Genomic DNA, 14513 nt, shown 5'->3' with positions numbered 1-14513 from the left:
AGGAAGCAACAGTTAGAATTGGACATGGAACAACAGACTGGTTCCAAACAGGAAAAGGAGTACATCAAGGCTGTATATTGTCACCCTGCTTATTTAACTTCTATGCAGAGTACATCATGAGAAACGCTGGGCTGGAGGAAGCACCAGCTGGAATCAAGATTGCGGGGAGAAATATCAATAACCTCAGATATGCAGATGACACCACCCTTATGGCAGAAAGTGAAGAAGAACTAAAAAGCCTCTTGATGAAAGTGAAAGAGGAGAGTGAAAAAGTTCGCTTCCATTCAGAAAACTAAGATCATGGCATCCGGCCCCATCATTTCATGGCAAATAGATGGGGAAACAGTGGAAACAGTGTCAGACTTTATTTTGGGGGGCTCCAAAATCACTGCAGATGGTGACTGCAGCCATGAAATTAAGACGCTTACTCCTTGGAAGGAAAGTTATGACCAACCTAGATAGCATATTCAAAAGCAGAGACATTACTTTGCCAACAAAGGTCTGTCTAGTCAAGGCTATGGTTTTTCCAGTAGTCATGTATGGATGTGAAAGTTGGACTGTGAAGAGGGCTGAGTGCCGAAGAATTGATGCTTTTGAACTGTGGTGTTGGAGAAGACTCTTGAGAGTCCCTTGGACTGCAAGGAGATCCAACCAGTCCATTCTGAAGGAAATTGGTCCTGGGTGTTCATTGGAAGGACTGATGCTAAAGCTGAAATTCCAATACTTTGGCCACCTCATGCGAAGAGTTGACTCATTGGAAAAGACTCTGATGCTGGGAGGGATTGGGGGCAGGAGGAGAAGGGGACGACAGAGGATGAGATGGCTGGATGGCATCACTGCCTCGATGGACATGAGTTTGAGTGAACTCCAGGAGTTGGTGATGGACAGGGATGCCTGGCGTGCTGCGATTCATGGGGTCGCAAAGAGTCGGACATGACTGAGCGACTGAATTGAACTGATGTACCAGAAGTCATCAAATGAAACACCTTAAATATACACAGTCTGTTATGTCAGTTATGCCTCAATAAAGCTGTAAGGAAAGGCAATACTTAAGTAATTCAAATAGTTCCAAGGGGTGCCCTGTAAATTATAGTCTCCCCTTTTCTAAGTTCCAATCTTCTTCCCCAGGGAGCAACCGCTGTGATCAGCGTGTTGCCTTCCAGAGGTAGTCTAGGCACATATGAGTTTGTTGTTGTTGTTCAGTCGCTAAATTGGGTCCAACTCTTTGCAGCCCTATGGACTGCAGCACACCAGGCTTCCTTGTCCTTCACTATCTACCAGAGTTTGCTCAAATTCATGCCCCTTGAGTTGATGATGCCATTCAACCATCTCATCCTCTGTCATCCCTTTCTCCTCCTGCCTTCAATCTTTCCTACAGTATTAGCATTTTCTCTGATGAGTCAGTTCTTCGCATGAGGTGGCCAAAGTATTGGAGTTTCAGCTTCAGCATCACTCCTTCCAATGAATATACAGGACTGATTTCCTTTCGGTTGACTGGTTTGATCTCCTTGCTGTCCAAGGGACTTCCAGGAGTCTTCTCCAGCATTACAATTCAAAAGCATCAATTCTTCAGTGCTCAGCTTTCTTTATGGTCCAACTCTCACATCCATACATGACCACTGGAAAAACCATAGCTTTGACTATATGGACCTTTGCTGCAAAGAGATATCTCTGCTGTTTAATATACCGTCTAGGTTGGTCATAGCTTTTCTTCCAAGGAAGAAATGTCTTTTAATTTCTTGGCTGCAGTCACTGTCCGCAGTGACTTCTGGAGCCCAGAAAAATAAAATCTGTCACTCTTTTCACTTTTTTCCCATCTATTTGTCATGAAGTGATAGAATTGGATGTCGTGATCTTAGTTTTTTGAATGTTGAATTTTAAGCCAGCCTTTTCACTCTTCTCTTTCATCTTCATCAAGAGGCTCTTTAGTTCCTCTTCCCTAGAGTGGTATCATCTGCATATCTGAGGTTGTTGATATTTCTCCCTGCAATCTTGATTCCAGCTTGTGAGTCATCCAGCCTAGCATTTCGCATGATGTACTCTGCATGTTTATGTTATTTCCTGCCCCACATTTTCAAAAACCTTAATGTCAGCAGCCCACACTCATTGTCTTGTATTTTATTTTTTCCTCTTGATAACGTCTTGGAGACCCTTCCTTATTTATCCAAATAGAGGTGTTGCATCATTTGCCACGTGTGCATCCTATTTGGTTGTTGGGGCATCTTATACTGTGCCTAACTGGTCCTCTGCTGATGAGCACTGACGTGGTGCCCGGTTTTGGTTATTGCAATGCTGCAAGGAATATCTTGGTGCAAATGTCTCTTTGTACCATGGGTACAGAGGAACTCAGAAGCAACCCGTGTTCACACCAAGACTATACTATTTGCTGGCTGTCCCCTTGAGTGAGTTACTTAACCTTCGTGACTGAGTTTTCTCCTCTGAAATATGGGGGAAGAGTGGGCTATGATATATATACACAATGGAATGTTATTTGGCTTCAAAAGGAATGAAGTTCTGACACATGCTACAATATGAATGAACCTTACAGACATCATCAAAGTGAAAGAAGCATGAAGAAAGTCACATACTGCATGGTGAGGTCCCTAGAGCAGTCAAATTCATAGAGACAGAAAGAGTGGTAGGTGTTAGGGGCTGGGGGAGGGGGAAATGGGTAACGGTATCAGTTTGGGATGATGAAAAAGCCCTTGAAACAGATAGTACTGATGCTTATAAAACAATGTGAATGGACTCAATGCCAATGAACTGGACCCTTAAATATGGTTAAAATGGTCAATTTGGGAGGACTTCCTTGGTGGTCCAAGACTCCATGGTTAAGACTCCATGCTTCCACTGGTCAAGGAACTAGGATCCTGTATGCCACACAGTATGGCCAAAAAAAGGAAGGTCAATTTTTTTGGTAAACTTTATACAATAAAAAATAGAGTGGATTGCAAAGATTAAATGACATCATTTATCTGAAGCACTTAGAAGAGAGCTTGGCAGAGCATATCAATACAGATCAAAAGATCAACCCTTGTTATTTGTTGGATGAATTCCTAGTAGAGGATGGTTCTGTTATTTCATGTTCCCTTATCCTTTGCAATGAAAAAGGCAGGTTATGGTTTGCATATTTTTGGTCATTCTGCTCCAACACTAGTGTAGAATAAAGGGGGTAGAGGTGAGTGTGAGGAGCACCCAGTGGAAGCAAATGAGGGTGTCACTATTACAAAGAACAACCGCCAATATGTGAACCTCCTTGCACAATCCCCAGGGCAGCCTATTCAAAAGCAGTTCACAGAGGTTGCTCCTGGAACTGAAGCAGCTCATGAACGCCAGGCTTTGGTTGGGGGTTGAGAGTTTTGAACCTGCCTCCTCAGTTCCTGGCTATGGAGGGTTTTCTCAAGAGGCCCAGTTGGCACCAGCCATGCCTGTGTTTGGCCATTGGGAGCGGGCCTCTCACCTGAGTCACTCCTGTCTGCATGTAGAACATGGAACAAAACATTTTGAAAGCCAGGACACGCACAGCCTCTCTGGCCCAAATGGCAAAGGTCAGAGGGCCTGGCCCTGAAGGGGACGTGCAGGAACAGGCCACCTGACACCCCACCACCTCTCCCTTCCCTGGAACCCCTCCCGCCTTACTCTCCCCCAGAGTCACACAGGATACAAAGGCGTAAGCTCAGACTAAGTCTGATTTTTTGTTTGGAAGGAGATGGAGATGTGTGAATGAGTCTAGTACTTAATTACTAGAGGTCAGTCTAGAAAAACCACTCTCAAACCTTGGCATAAGATAGCCTTAGTTAAAATATAATCTACCTACACATTAGGGGACTATTCAGCCTCAAAAGAGAAGGAAAGGGACTTCCCTGGCAGTCTGGTGGTTAAGACTCTGTTTCCAATGCAGGGGATGTGGGTTCAATCCCTATGTTGCAGTGTGACCAAAAAAAAAAAAAAAAGAGAGAGAGAGAGATAAAGAGTGACAGAGAGAAGGAAATTTTGACACCTCTATAACACGTATGAACCTTGAAGACATTAAAAGAAGCCAGACATGAAAGGACAAATACTGTATTATTCCACTTATATGAAGTCTTAAAGTAGTCAGAATCAGAGACGGAAAGTAGACTGGTGGTCACCAGGGGCCAGGGGAGGAGGAAATGGGGAATTAGTGTCAAATGGGCAGAGTTCAGTTTGAGATGATGAAAAAGTGCTGGAGGTAAATGGTGGTGATGGCTGGACAATAATGTGATGCCACTGAACTGCACATTTAAAAATGGTTAAAATGGGGACTTGGCTCCAGTGGTTAAGACTCTGTGCTCCCAATACACAGGGCCTGGGTTTGGTCCCTGGTCAGAAAACTAAGAACCCACATGCTTCAACAACAACTGCGTGTGCAGCAACTGAGACTTGGTGCAGCCAAAGACATCTTTTTAATGGTTAAAAGGGCAAATTTTGTTATATATATTTTACCACAATGAAAAAGAAATAGCCCCAATATCAGAAAATAAACTAGTGGTTGCTAGGGACTGAGGGAAGTGGGGGGATGGAATGATGGCTAATGTGTATTAGATTTCTTTGGGGGACAATGAAATGTTTGAAAATGATACTCTAGTGATGGTTATACAACTCCATATATACTAAAAACCAATGAACTGTACACACTTTATGTGTTTATTTTTATTTATCTGTATGATTTCACTTTTCTTCTTTTAATTAAAGTACAGTTGACAGACATGTGGCCAGTTGTCCTTATCATCTGCAGCTGACATAAAGCCAACTGCCAGACATGTCAGTGAGGCCATCCTAGACCATCCAACCCCAGTCAGACCAGCCCAGAATGGAAGAGTTATTCAGTCAACCGTACAGTCTTTTTAATTTTATTTTTTGATTGCATTGGCTCTTTGTTGCTGGGCAAGTGGGGGCTTCTCTCTAGTTTTGTTGCTTGGGCTTCTTATTGTGGTGGCTTCTCTTGCTGCGGAACATGGGCTCCAGGCGCTTATCTTCAGTAGGTGCAGTGGCGGTGTGCTGGCTCAGCAGTTGTGGCTCATGGGCCCTAGTTGCCCATGGCATGTGGGATCTTCCTGGACCAGAGATTGAACCCATATCCCCTGCACTGGCAGGCGGATTCCTATCCACTATACCAACACCTCTAGGCAAGTCCATCTACCCATACAGTCTTAAAAAATTTCTAAAAGTTTATTGTTTCAAGACACTATGTTGGGAGTGGTTTGTTACACAGGGAATACTGACTGATACACAAATACTCCAGATGTCTTTAAATGGATTATGTGACTTAAAAAAAATATATAATGTGTCTACATCATAAGAAATTGCAGTAACAGGATTTCTGAGTCATTTCCAGGATACCAGAAGCCTATCAATTGCTTATTGCTGCATGAAGATTTGTCCTGTATTGACCCTCTGATGACAGAAATGAGCCACACGTGCAATGGAAGAGAACCTCGATCAAAGGAGAGTGAAACCAACTCTCATAGGGCCTCAGCTCTGACCTCCTTCAAGCCTGCAGAAGGCTGGGGACTTAGAATAGTCCCCCAAAAGGCCCCTCCCTCATGGTTTCTTGGCTCCAGTGCTTATAAGACCACATCCAGCTATTAACTAGAAGAGAAGTTAGCTTTATTCAGTGAGTGAATGCAAACTGTACAAACCACATATGATGGAGATATGTGGGTAAGGAAGGCTGGCTGTTCAATCAATGGTCCCCCCTCACTGCCTAAAAATGCTTGGGTCATTAGGGAGTGACCTTGGTCATTAAGGGCCATCAATATGGCCCATGGCTGGTAGCCATCAGCCGGTATGAATAGGAAGCATATGCCATTTCAGGTTCAAAGAAGCAAACGCGAATAAACTGAGAATAAGTCTCTATCAAAATAAACCAACTTAGGTTTATTAAGTTCCTGCCTGTACAGATGGACTCTGTACAGGTGGCAGGAGTAAAGGGTTCTACCTGCTTCTGCAGCTCCTGTATTTGACCAATATTGCACTTAAGCAGAAAACAGTACAACATGGCAGAATGGGATCAGCTCAGTTCAGTTGTTCAGTCGCGTCCGACTCTTTGCGACCCCATGTACTGCAGCACACCAGGCCTCCCTGTCCATCACCAACTCCTGGAGTTTACTCAAACTCATGTCGATTGAGTCGGTGATGCCACACAACCATCTCATCCTCTGTCATCCCCTTCTTCTCCCACCTTCAATCTTTCCCAGCATCAGGGTCTTTTAAAATGAGTCAGCTCTTCCCATCGGGGGGCAAAGTATTGGAGTTTCAGCTTCAACATCAGTCCTTCCAACAAATATTCAGGACTGATTTTAGGATGGACTGGCTGGATGTCCTTGCAGTCCAAGGGACTCTCAAGAGTCTTCTCCAACACCACAGTTCAAAAGCATCAATTCTTCTGCGCTCAGCTTTCTTCACAGTACAACTTTCACATTCATACATGACTACTGGAAAAACCATAGCCTTGACTAGACGGACCTTTGTTCGCAAGGTAGTATTTCTGCTTTTGAATATGCTATCTAGGCTGCTCATAACTTTCCTTCCAAGGAGTAAGCGTCTTTTAATTTCATGGCTGCAGTCACCATCTGTAGTGATTTTGGAGCCCCCCAAAATAAAGTCTGACACTGTTTCCACTGTTTCCCCATCTATTTGCCATGAAGTGATGAGGCTGGATGCCATGATCTTAGTTTTCTGAATGTTGAGCTTTAAGCCAACTTTTTCACTCTCCTCTTTCATCAAGAGGCTTTTTAGTTCTTCTTCACTTTCTGCCATAAGCGTAGTGTCATCTGCATATCTGAGGTTATTGATATTCCTCCCGGCAATCTTGATTCCAGCTTGTGCTTCTTCCAGCCCAGCATTTCTTATGATGTACTCTGCATAGAAGTTAAATAAGCAGGTTGACAATATACAGCCTTAATGTACTCCTTTTCCTATTTGGAACCAGTCTGTTGTTCCACGTCCAATTCTAACTGTTGCTTCCTGACCTGCATACAGGCTTCTCAAGAGGCAGGTCAGGTGGTCTGGTATTCCCATCTCTTTCAGAATTTTCCACAGTTTATTGTGATCCACACAGTCAAAGGCTTTGGCATAGTTAATAAAGCAGAAATAGATGTTTTTTTGGAACTCTCTTGTTTTTTCCATGATCCAGCGGATGTTGGCAATTTGATCTCTGGTTCCTCTGACTTTTCTAAAACCAGCTTGAACATCTGGAAGTTCACGGTTCACATATTGCTGAAGCCTGGCTTGGAGAATTTTGAGCATTACTTTACTAGCGTGTGAGATGAGTGCAGTTGTGCGGTAGTTTGAGCATTCTTTGGCATTGCCTTTCTTTGGGATTGGAATGAAAACTCACCTTTTCCATTGGCCACTGCTGAGTTTTCCAAATTTGCTGGCATATTGAGTGCAGCACTTTCACAGCATCATCTTTCAGGATTTGAAAGAGCTCAACTGGAATTCCATCACCTCCACTAGCTTTGTTCGTAGTGATGCTTCCTAAGGCCCACTTGACTTCACATTCCAGGATGTCTGGCTCCAGGTGAGTGATCACACCTTCATGATTATCTGGGTCGTGAAGATCTTTTTTGTACAGTTCTACTGTGTATTCTTGCCACCTCTTCTTAATATCTTCTGCTTCTTTTAGGTCCATACCATTTCTGTCCTTTATTGAGCCCATCTTTGCATGAAATGTTCCCTTGGAATCTCTAATTTTCTTGAAGAGATCTCATCTTTTCCATTCTATTGTTTTCGTCTATTTCTTTGCATTGATTGCGGAGGAAGGTTTTCTTATCTCTCCTTGCTATTCTTTGGAACTCTGCATTCAGATGCTTATATCTTTCCCTTTCTACATTATACAAAATATCTTACACATTTATGTTTTATTATTTTGTTTCATTTTTTAATTTTCTGGTTTTTGGCTTAACAACAGGCTTTGGCTTCCCCTCAGCTTTTTTGAGATATAACTGACAAATAAAATTGTATGTATTTAAAGTGTACAACAAGATGACTTTACATATGTAGACTTTACAAAGTGATTACTACAGTCCAGTGTATTAACATATCCATCACCTCACATAGTTGTCTTTTTTTTTAACAATCGATCTTAAAGATCCTTTCAGATCAATGCAAAGATCTACGTCTTTCATTAAACAGCTGAGAATGTTCTGTATTCCACTGTATTTGGGATACCCTACAAGGCATTTAACTGTCTGCCACTGATGGAGTTTCTATTCTTTGTTCCAAACAACACTGCAGTGATTATCCTTGTACATTCATCTTTTCACCCTTGTTGCATCAAGAGGAAGGTGCAGTTTCAGTTTTGATAGGCACTGCCAGCTTGTCTCCTGCAGATGGTGACTTTTACAATAGCCAGTTATTTCTCTAATCAAGAAACAGACAGTAATCTGTGGTGCAAGCTCTCTAGAAGTTTGTATTTGATGAAACCAAGGAAATTAGTTTATTTTTCCAAGACAGCCAGCTTGGGCCATCACTATTTCAAATAGCAAAGTGGTTTAGAATCCACATGTTGGGAGACACACTGGCTGGTTTTAAATCCCAGCTCTGTTACTTAATGAGTCTGACTTCAGGCAAGGTGACTTAAATTCTCCATACTTCAGTCTCCTCATCTATCAAATGGGAATATATAATAATCCTGTCTGCTTCATAGGGTGACTGCAGGGTTTGTCAACCAACCTCAGCGCTACTGACATTTAGGGCTGGATAATTCTCTGGTTGGGGCTGTCCTGTGCATTGTAGGGTGTGTAGCAGCATCCCTGGTCACTACCCACAAGATGCCAGTAGCATTTCCCCTTCAATTGTGATATCCAAAAATACCAGTGTCCTCTAGGGCGTGAAGCAAAATTCTCCCCTTCTAATGAGAATCAATGGATCGCTGTGAGGATTAAGTAAGTTACCGTATAGAAAGAACCTAGGACAGAGCTGGGACATGGTATTTGCTATAGAAGGGACCGCATTTATTAACATCATTATCATTCTCAAGCCCTAGCTTACCTTATGGAAAAGAAATGATTTTGAAAATATGGGGGCTTAAGGAAGACAGTTAGTATCTGTTCTACTTCCATATGAGAATCCAAGTCTCTCTTCTAAGATCATAGGTCAGCAATGTCAGTATTAATTATAGTTTGATCCCTCTAGGGTTCCATTGTAGGGCTCACTGTATCCGGTAGCAAACTAAGACGACTGCATGCTAAGGGCCAGCTCAGCTGTCACCGGTGCTGCCTGCATCCGTTTTAAATCCCCTCCTGCATTCTCCAAATGGTGCATACCTCACATCTTTTGCCTTCCATAAATCTGTGGCCCCTGAAATAACAGGCTGTCCATGAAATTCACCTCCCCAAAGGAGGGTAAATGAAAAGAAAAAGGGAGAACCAGAAAAAACCAAAGGTTGAGTTTCTTTAAATTTCTGGCTCTGCATAGCACAAGCATTTCCAGTGAAAAATAAAGAATTCTTTCTTCTGTGTCTATTTCAGCTGGCATCCAGCTCTTGCCTTGTGAATAATGTCACTGCATCATTATTCTGTCCCACAAGGTAAAACAAAACGAGCAACTTAACAAGCAAAAGTGTGCTTGTATGGAGGAAATGGCTCATTTAAAAGCTTTTCAAATAATGTTGCTGTGTTCCCTACTATTTTGTCACACCCCTCTCAGTTTTTTCAAACCTATGGGAAAGTCGTTACTTTGCACACAAGGTGTGTAAATAATGCCCTCCTGGAAGCATCACACCACACACTTTTTCCTTTTTTAATTGCCTTTAGCCTTTTGGGATTCCTGGAGTGTCTACAAATAGATTAGCCTCTAAGAATTCTGAGTAACCATGGTTAGGAAAAAACACTTGTTTAATTAGCCATGGTCCTATTTTTGAAATTACATCTGCTCTTTTTTTTCTTTTTTTTAAAAATGAGGGTTGGTCTATGCAAAAACTTAAAGAGGATGGATTTTGGGGGTGCACATTAGTTTTGATGTGAATTAATCTTCCTGCTTTTGAAAGTGAAATCAAGAGTATTGAGTGAATAATGTATCATCATACATTAAACATGTTCAAATGAAGAGAGCTGAAAAGAAATGATTGCAGGGAAATGAATTGCTGGAAATACTGGATCATCTGATGTGTGCTGCTATACTGAGTGATCACAAATCACTCTTCTCATTTCTGCTTTGCATGGCTACATCACTTTTTCATCTCCAAATCCTCAGACTTGATTAATCATTGCTATGTTGAAAATTAAAGGGCCATGTGGCTCACTGAAGGGTCACTGAAAATCAGAAAGCAAGTATAGAATCCACAGGACTAGATTCCCAGGTTTGAAAGTCTTTATATGGTTTTCACTTGATACTTCTTTCATTTCTTTTAAAATTATTTATTTATTTGGCTGCATCAGGTCTTAGTTGCGTCATGTGGGCTCTCTAGCTGTGGCACGTGGGCTCAGTAGCCCCGAGGCATGTGGGATCTTAGTTCCCCCACCAGGGATTGAACCTGTGTTTCTACACTTCAAGGTGGATTCTTAACCATTGGACCACCAGGGAAGTCCCCTTCTTTCATTTCTGAAATAGTGGTTGAAATGGCCACAGCTATTTTTGAAATATTTGAGCAATATTTCTCTATACCTGAACTTTTTCAGGACAACACTCTTCATTGTCTTTGATGACAGCTCCTCAATGACACTTGTTGGTTTTGTTGAAATGGCTGCCTGAAAATCATCTGGGGAGGGGAAACATTTAAAAATTCAACTTCTACTGGATATACTACTAGTTCCTGACTTCAGCATTTGTCTTTAAAGAATTCTGAATCCACATGGAAATCACAGGAAATGAGAAATGTACTTTTTTTCTGGGGGGGGGGTCATGTGTATTAGTTAGCTATTGCTGCATAACAAATTTCGAAAAACTTAGTGACTTAAACAACAAAAGAGTTAAAGGAGTCTGGTACAGTTTAACTGAGTGTCTCAAGCACAGGGTTTCTAACAATGTCTAATAAGGTAGACTGACCAGGGCTACAGTCATATCAAGGCTTGACTGGAGGATGATCCTCTTTCAAGCTCACTCACAAGGCTTGTTGGTGGTCATGAGGTTCTCCCTCTGGCTGGAGCCATCAGTTCCCTGCCATGTAGGCCTCTCCATAGGGCAGCTCACAACATGGCAGCTAGCCTTCTTCAAAGTAAGTGAAAGCAGGCAATCCAATACAAAAGCCACAGTTTTTGTAACCTAATCTTGGAACTGAAAAGCCATAATTTTTCTCCAACTTTTTGTTAGAAGGAAGCCACTAAATCTCCTTCATATTCAAGTGAAGGGGATTTTGCAGGGTCTGAACACCAGGAATACATGATCATAGGGGGTCACCTTAACAGCTGCCTGCCACACTATTTTATCTTTTTTTTTTGTTCCCCAAGATTAGTTCTCGGACTAGGGATCAAACACAAGTCCCCTGCAGTGGAAGCATGGAGTCCTTACCACTGGACCACCAGAGAAGTCCCACATACCATTTGTCTTAAGGTGCATTATCCTGGCATTTTCTTCTAAAGCTAAAGCCCTCTGACATCACAGTTGTTGTTAAATAACCATGTCTTCAGAGATCCAGAATTCAGACAAAGGGTTTGCGATAAGCGCTAGTCCTTCATTTTGGATGGTGAGCCTCCTTCCACAAAGAAAAAAAAGGAAATTGTGTAGAACAGAATCAACAATAGAGGTTCCCTTGGTTTCTATTTTAATATAAAAGCAGAAATTAAAAAAAATTTTTTTTTGGTCTAGTCTCATGGCTTTTAGGATCTCAGTTCCTTAGGAACTCAGTTCCCCGACTAGGAATTGAACCCAGGCCATGGCAGAGAAAGCCGGGAATTCTAACCATTAAGCTGCCAGGGAACTCCCAAGAAATCAAATTTTAATGATGAACTCTCAAACACTGCAGATGTGGATGTAAAATGGCATAGTCACTTTGGGGAAGAGTTTGACAGTTACCTTAAAAATATAATAAATCATCCAACATTCCATTACTAGGCATCTGCTCAAGAGAAGTAAAAACATATGTCCACATGAAGACATATGTTTACAAATGTTCATAGCAGCATTATTTATAATAGCCCCAAAACTTGAAACAATCAAAATGTCCACCAACTGGTGAGTAGATACACAAAATGTGGTACCGTCATCCTTCAGTATCCTCAAGGGATTGGTTCCAGGAACCATATAGGTATCAAAACCCAAGCATGCTCAAGTCCCCTATATAAAATGGTGTGGTATTTGCATATAACCTATAATACAGACTTCTGATTTAAAGTATTTTAAATCACCTCTTGATTACTTATAATACCTAATACAATGTGAATGTTAAGGCAATAGTTGCCAGAGTTGGCCAATTCGAGTTTTGCTTTTTGGAACTTTCAGGAGTTAAAATTTTTTTTTTTTTCTGTTTGGAGGGGGGATTCTCTAGCAATCCAATGGTAAGGGCTTGGCTCTTTCACTGCCAGGGCCTGGTCAGGGAACTAAGATCCCACAAGCCACATGGCACAGCCAAAGAAACAAAACAAAACCTGTAAAAAAAAAATTTCTTTCAATCCATGGTTGGTTGAATCCAAGAATGCATGAATCCCGTGAATATGGAGGGCCAACTGTATATCCATATAATGGAATACAACTCAGTGATAATAAAGAATAAAAACCCTGACATGCTATGAACTGGATAAGCCTCAAAAACATTGTCAAGTGAAAGAAGGCAAAAAACACTTTCTGTAAAATTCCCTTTATATGAAACGTACACAGTAGATAAAGACAGAAAGTAGATTAGTGGCTGCTTGTGCTGAGAATAGGAACCAGGAGTACCCTGCACAAAGGACCCTTGGGAGACAGAAATGCTCCATAATTAACTGTGACGGTGGTATAACTGTGTAAATTACTGAGAATCACTGAATTGGTGAATTTCATAGTATGTAAATCACACTTCAATAAAACCATTAAAATATAGTTTCAATAATAATAGAAGAAAACCTGAGCTTTCTCAGCATAAATGAAATCAAGTTCAGCTACCTCAGCTTCAGGTCTTCTTATTCCGCTTTCTTTTTTGCTCCCACATGTCTGGAATTTGGTCCTAACATTGAATTTTAGGACCTTGGTCTCAGACATGGCTAACTGTCAAATCATTAAACCAGAGAAAGTTGACTGTATTTCAATTTCCCCTTCCCCCAAATCCGGCTTTTTTAGTCTGTTTCCTTTGGTTTAATTTTTAAAGGATTTTGCAACTGTTGGTTTAAAAGAATGCTCTTTCCTCTCTCAACCTCCTTTTTACCTCAGATGGAAGATAAAATTGATATCCCACTTTTCACATGTTTGTAGAATATGATAACCACTTTTGCCCCACCTACGAGATTAATTTCAATTTGGCTACTGGAAGTTCACAGCTTAATCATTTTCTAAATTTTTTAAAATATCTTTACCTTTATCTGACAATTCTGGAAGACTGAGGTAAACTTTTCGTGTTTCTTCCCTACCATTTCCTGAAGTAATTTCAGTTCTTAAAAAACTAAAAAACTTTTAGTCACTCTCCCCTAAAAGTTATCTGCTTCCAGTTTAATTGAAACACATTAAAAAACAAAAAGAAAGAAAAGGAACAGGGACTACTGTGCTGGCTACCAGGCTAAGTTAAAGTAAAACTTCTAAAGGGGCCAAGATCTAAAGTTCGCACATTCTTGTGAGGTCTGCTCTGTCTACACCGAAGGAGACCCCATTATCCATAGCTCTACCAATCATGTACAATTTCCTTTTGAGTCTCATGAATGAGGAAAAAGAAGTTCAAGTGAGGGAAACTGGGTTCAAATGAAGGTCAGATACCCAAGAGTTTTCTGGTTAGTGTTGCTGGGGTTGAAAAAGTGGGGAAAAGGTAACCAGATGTGGGTGGCCCCGGGAGGTTGTTCGATTCCAACCGTGTAGGTCTTGGCAAGGAAAGACAGGACGGCCTGTCTTTGACACCTGGCTGACACAGTGAGAGCCTACGGTGTGTGAGGTGCCGGGGATACAAAGAAAACTATGGCATGCTTGTGTTCAAGCTGATTTATATGTAGCAAGACAGTCTCGTCCTGAAGACACTCGCAGTCCATTTTCGAACTTGCATCAGGTGGGGCCAAACACGGATTTTCCTAGCAGTCGAAGAACGTTGAACGCTTGAGGGGGGCGGGGCAGAAAGGCTTCGCTCCGGTCCCCTACCCTAGGCCCGCCCTTCAGGCGAAGACAGACACGCCCTCTCCGAAGGGCAGACCCGCCTCGAGGAGGGCGGATCCGGGTAGGGCCGGCGGTCGGGGCCTCACCCGACCCCCGCGAACGCGACCCAGCGCGGCGCCCGCTCCTCACGTGTCCCTCCCGGCCCCGGGGCCGCCTCACGTTCTGCTTCCGTCCGACCCTTCCGACTTCCGGTAAAGAGTCCCCACTCCATACCTCCGCGCCCACCCGGCCTCGCCACGCGGCACCTCTGTGCCCGACCCCCGATGCGCCCGACGGCCGCAGCT

The 14513-nt window shown here is 42.3% G+C and overlaps 1 protein-coding gene across 1 annotated transcript in view; it reads left to right on the top strand.

Moving 5' to 3' along the window:
* ATXN2 (ataxin 2) overlaps window positions 1-14513 on the top strand; it is a 120024-nt gene that overhangs the window by 3751 nt on the left and 101760 nt on the right. Inside the window, exon 2 of the mRNA XM_010841430.1 lies at window positions 14155-14420. Within this exon, the coding sequence (XP_010839732.1) occupies window positions 14155-14420 (266 nt within the window). The remainder of the gene's footprint in view (window positions 1-14154; window positions 14421-14513) is intronic.

The sequence above is a fragment of the Bison bison genome, unplaced genomic scaffold (assembly GCF_000754665.1).
Source record: "Bison bison bison isolate TAMUID 2011002044 unplaced genomic scaffold, Bison_UMD1.0 scf7180017864160, whole genome shotgun sequence".
Lineage (NCBI taxonomy): Eukaryota > Metazoa > Chordata > Mammalia > Artiodactyla > Bovidae > Bison > Bison bison.
Note: the sequence above shows the minus strand (reverse complement) of the source record. Positions and strands in the feature narration are given on the sequence as shown.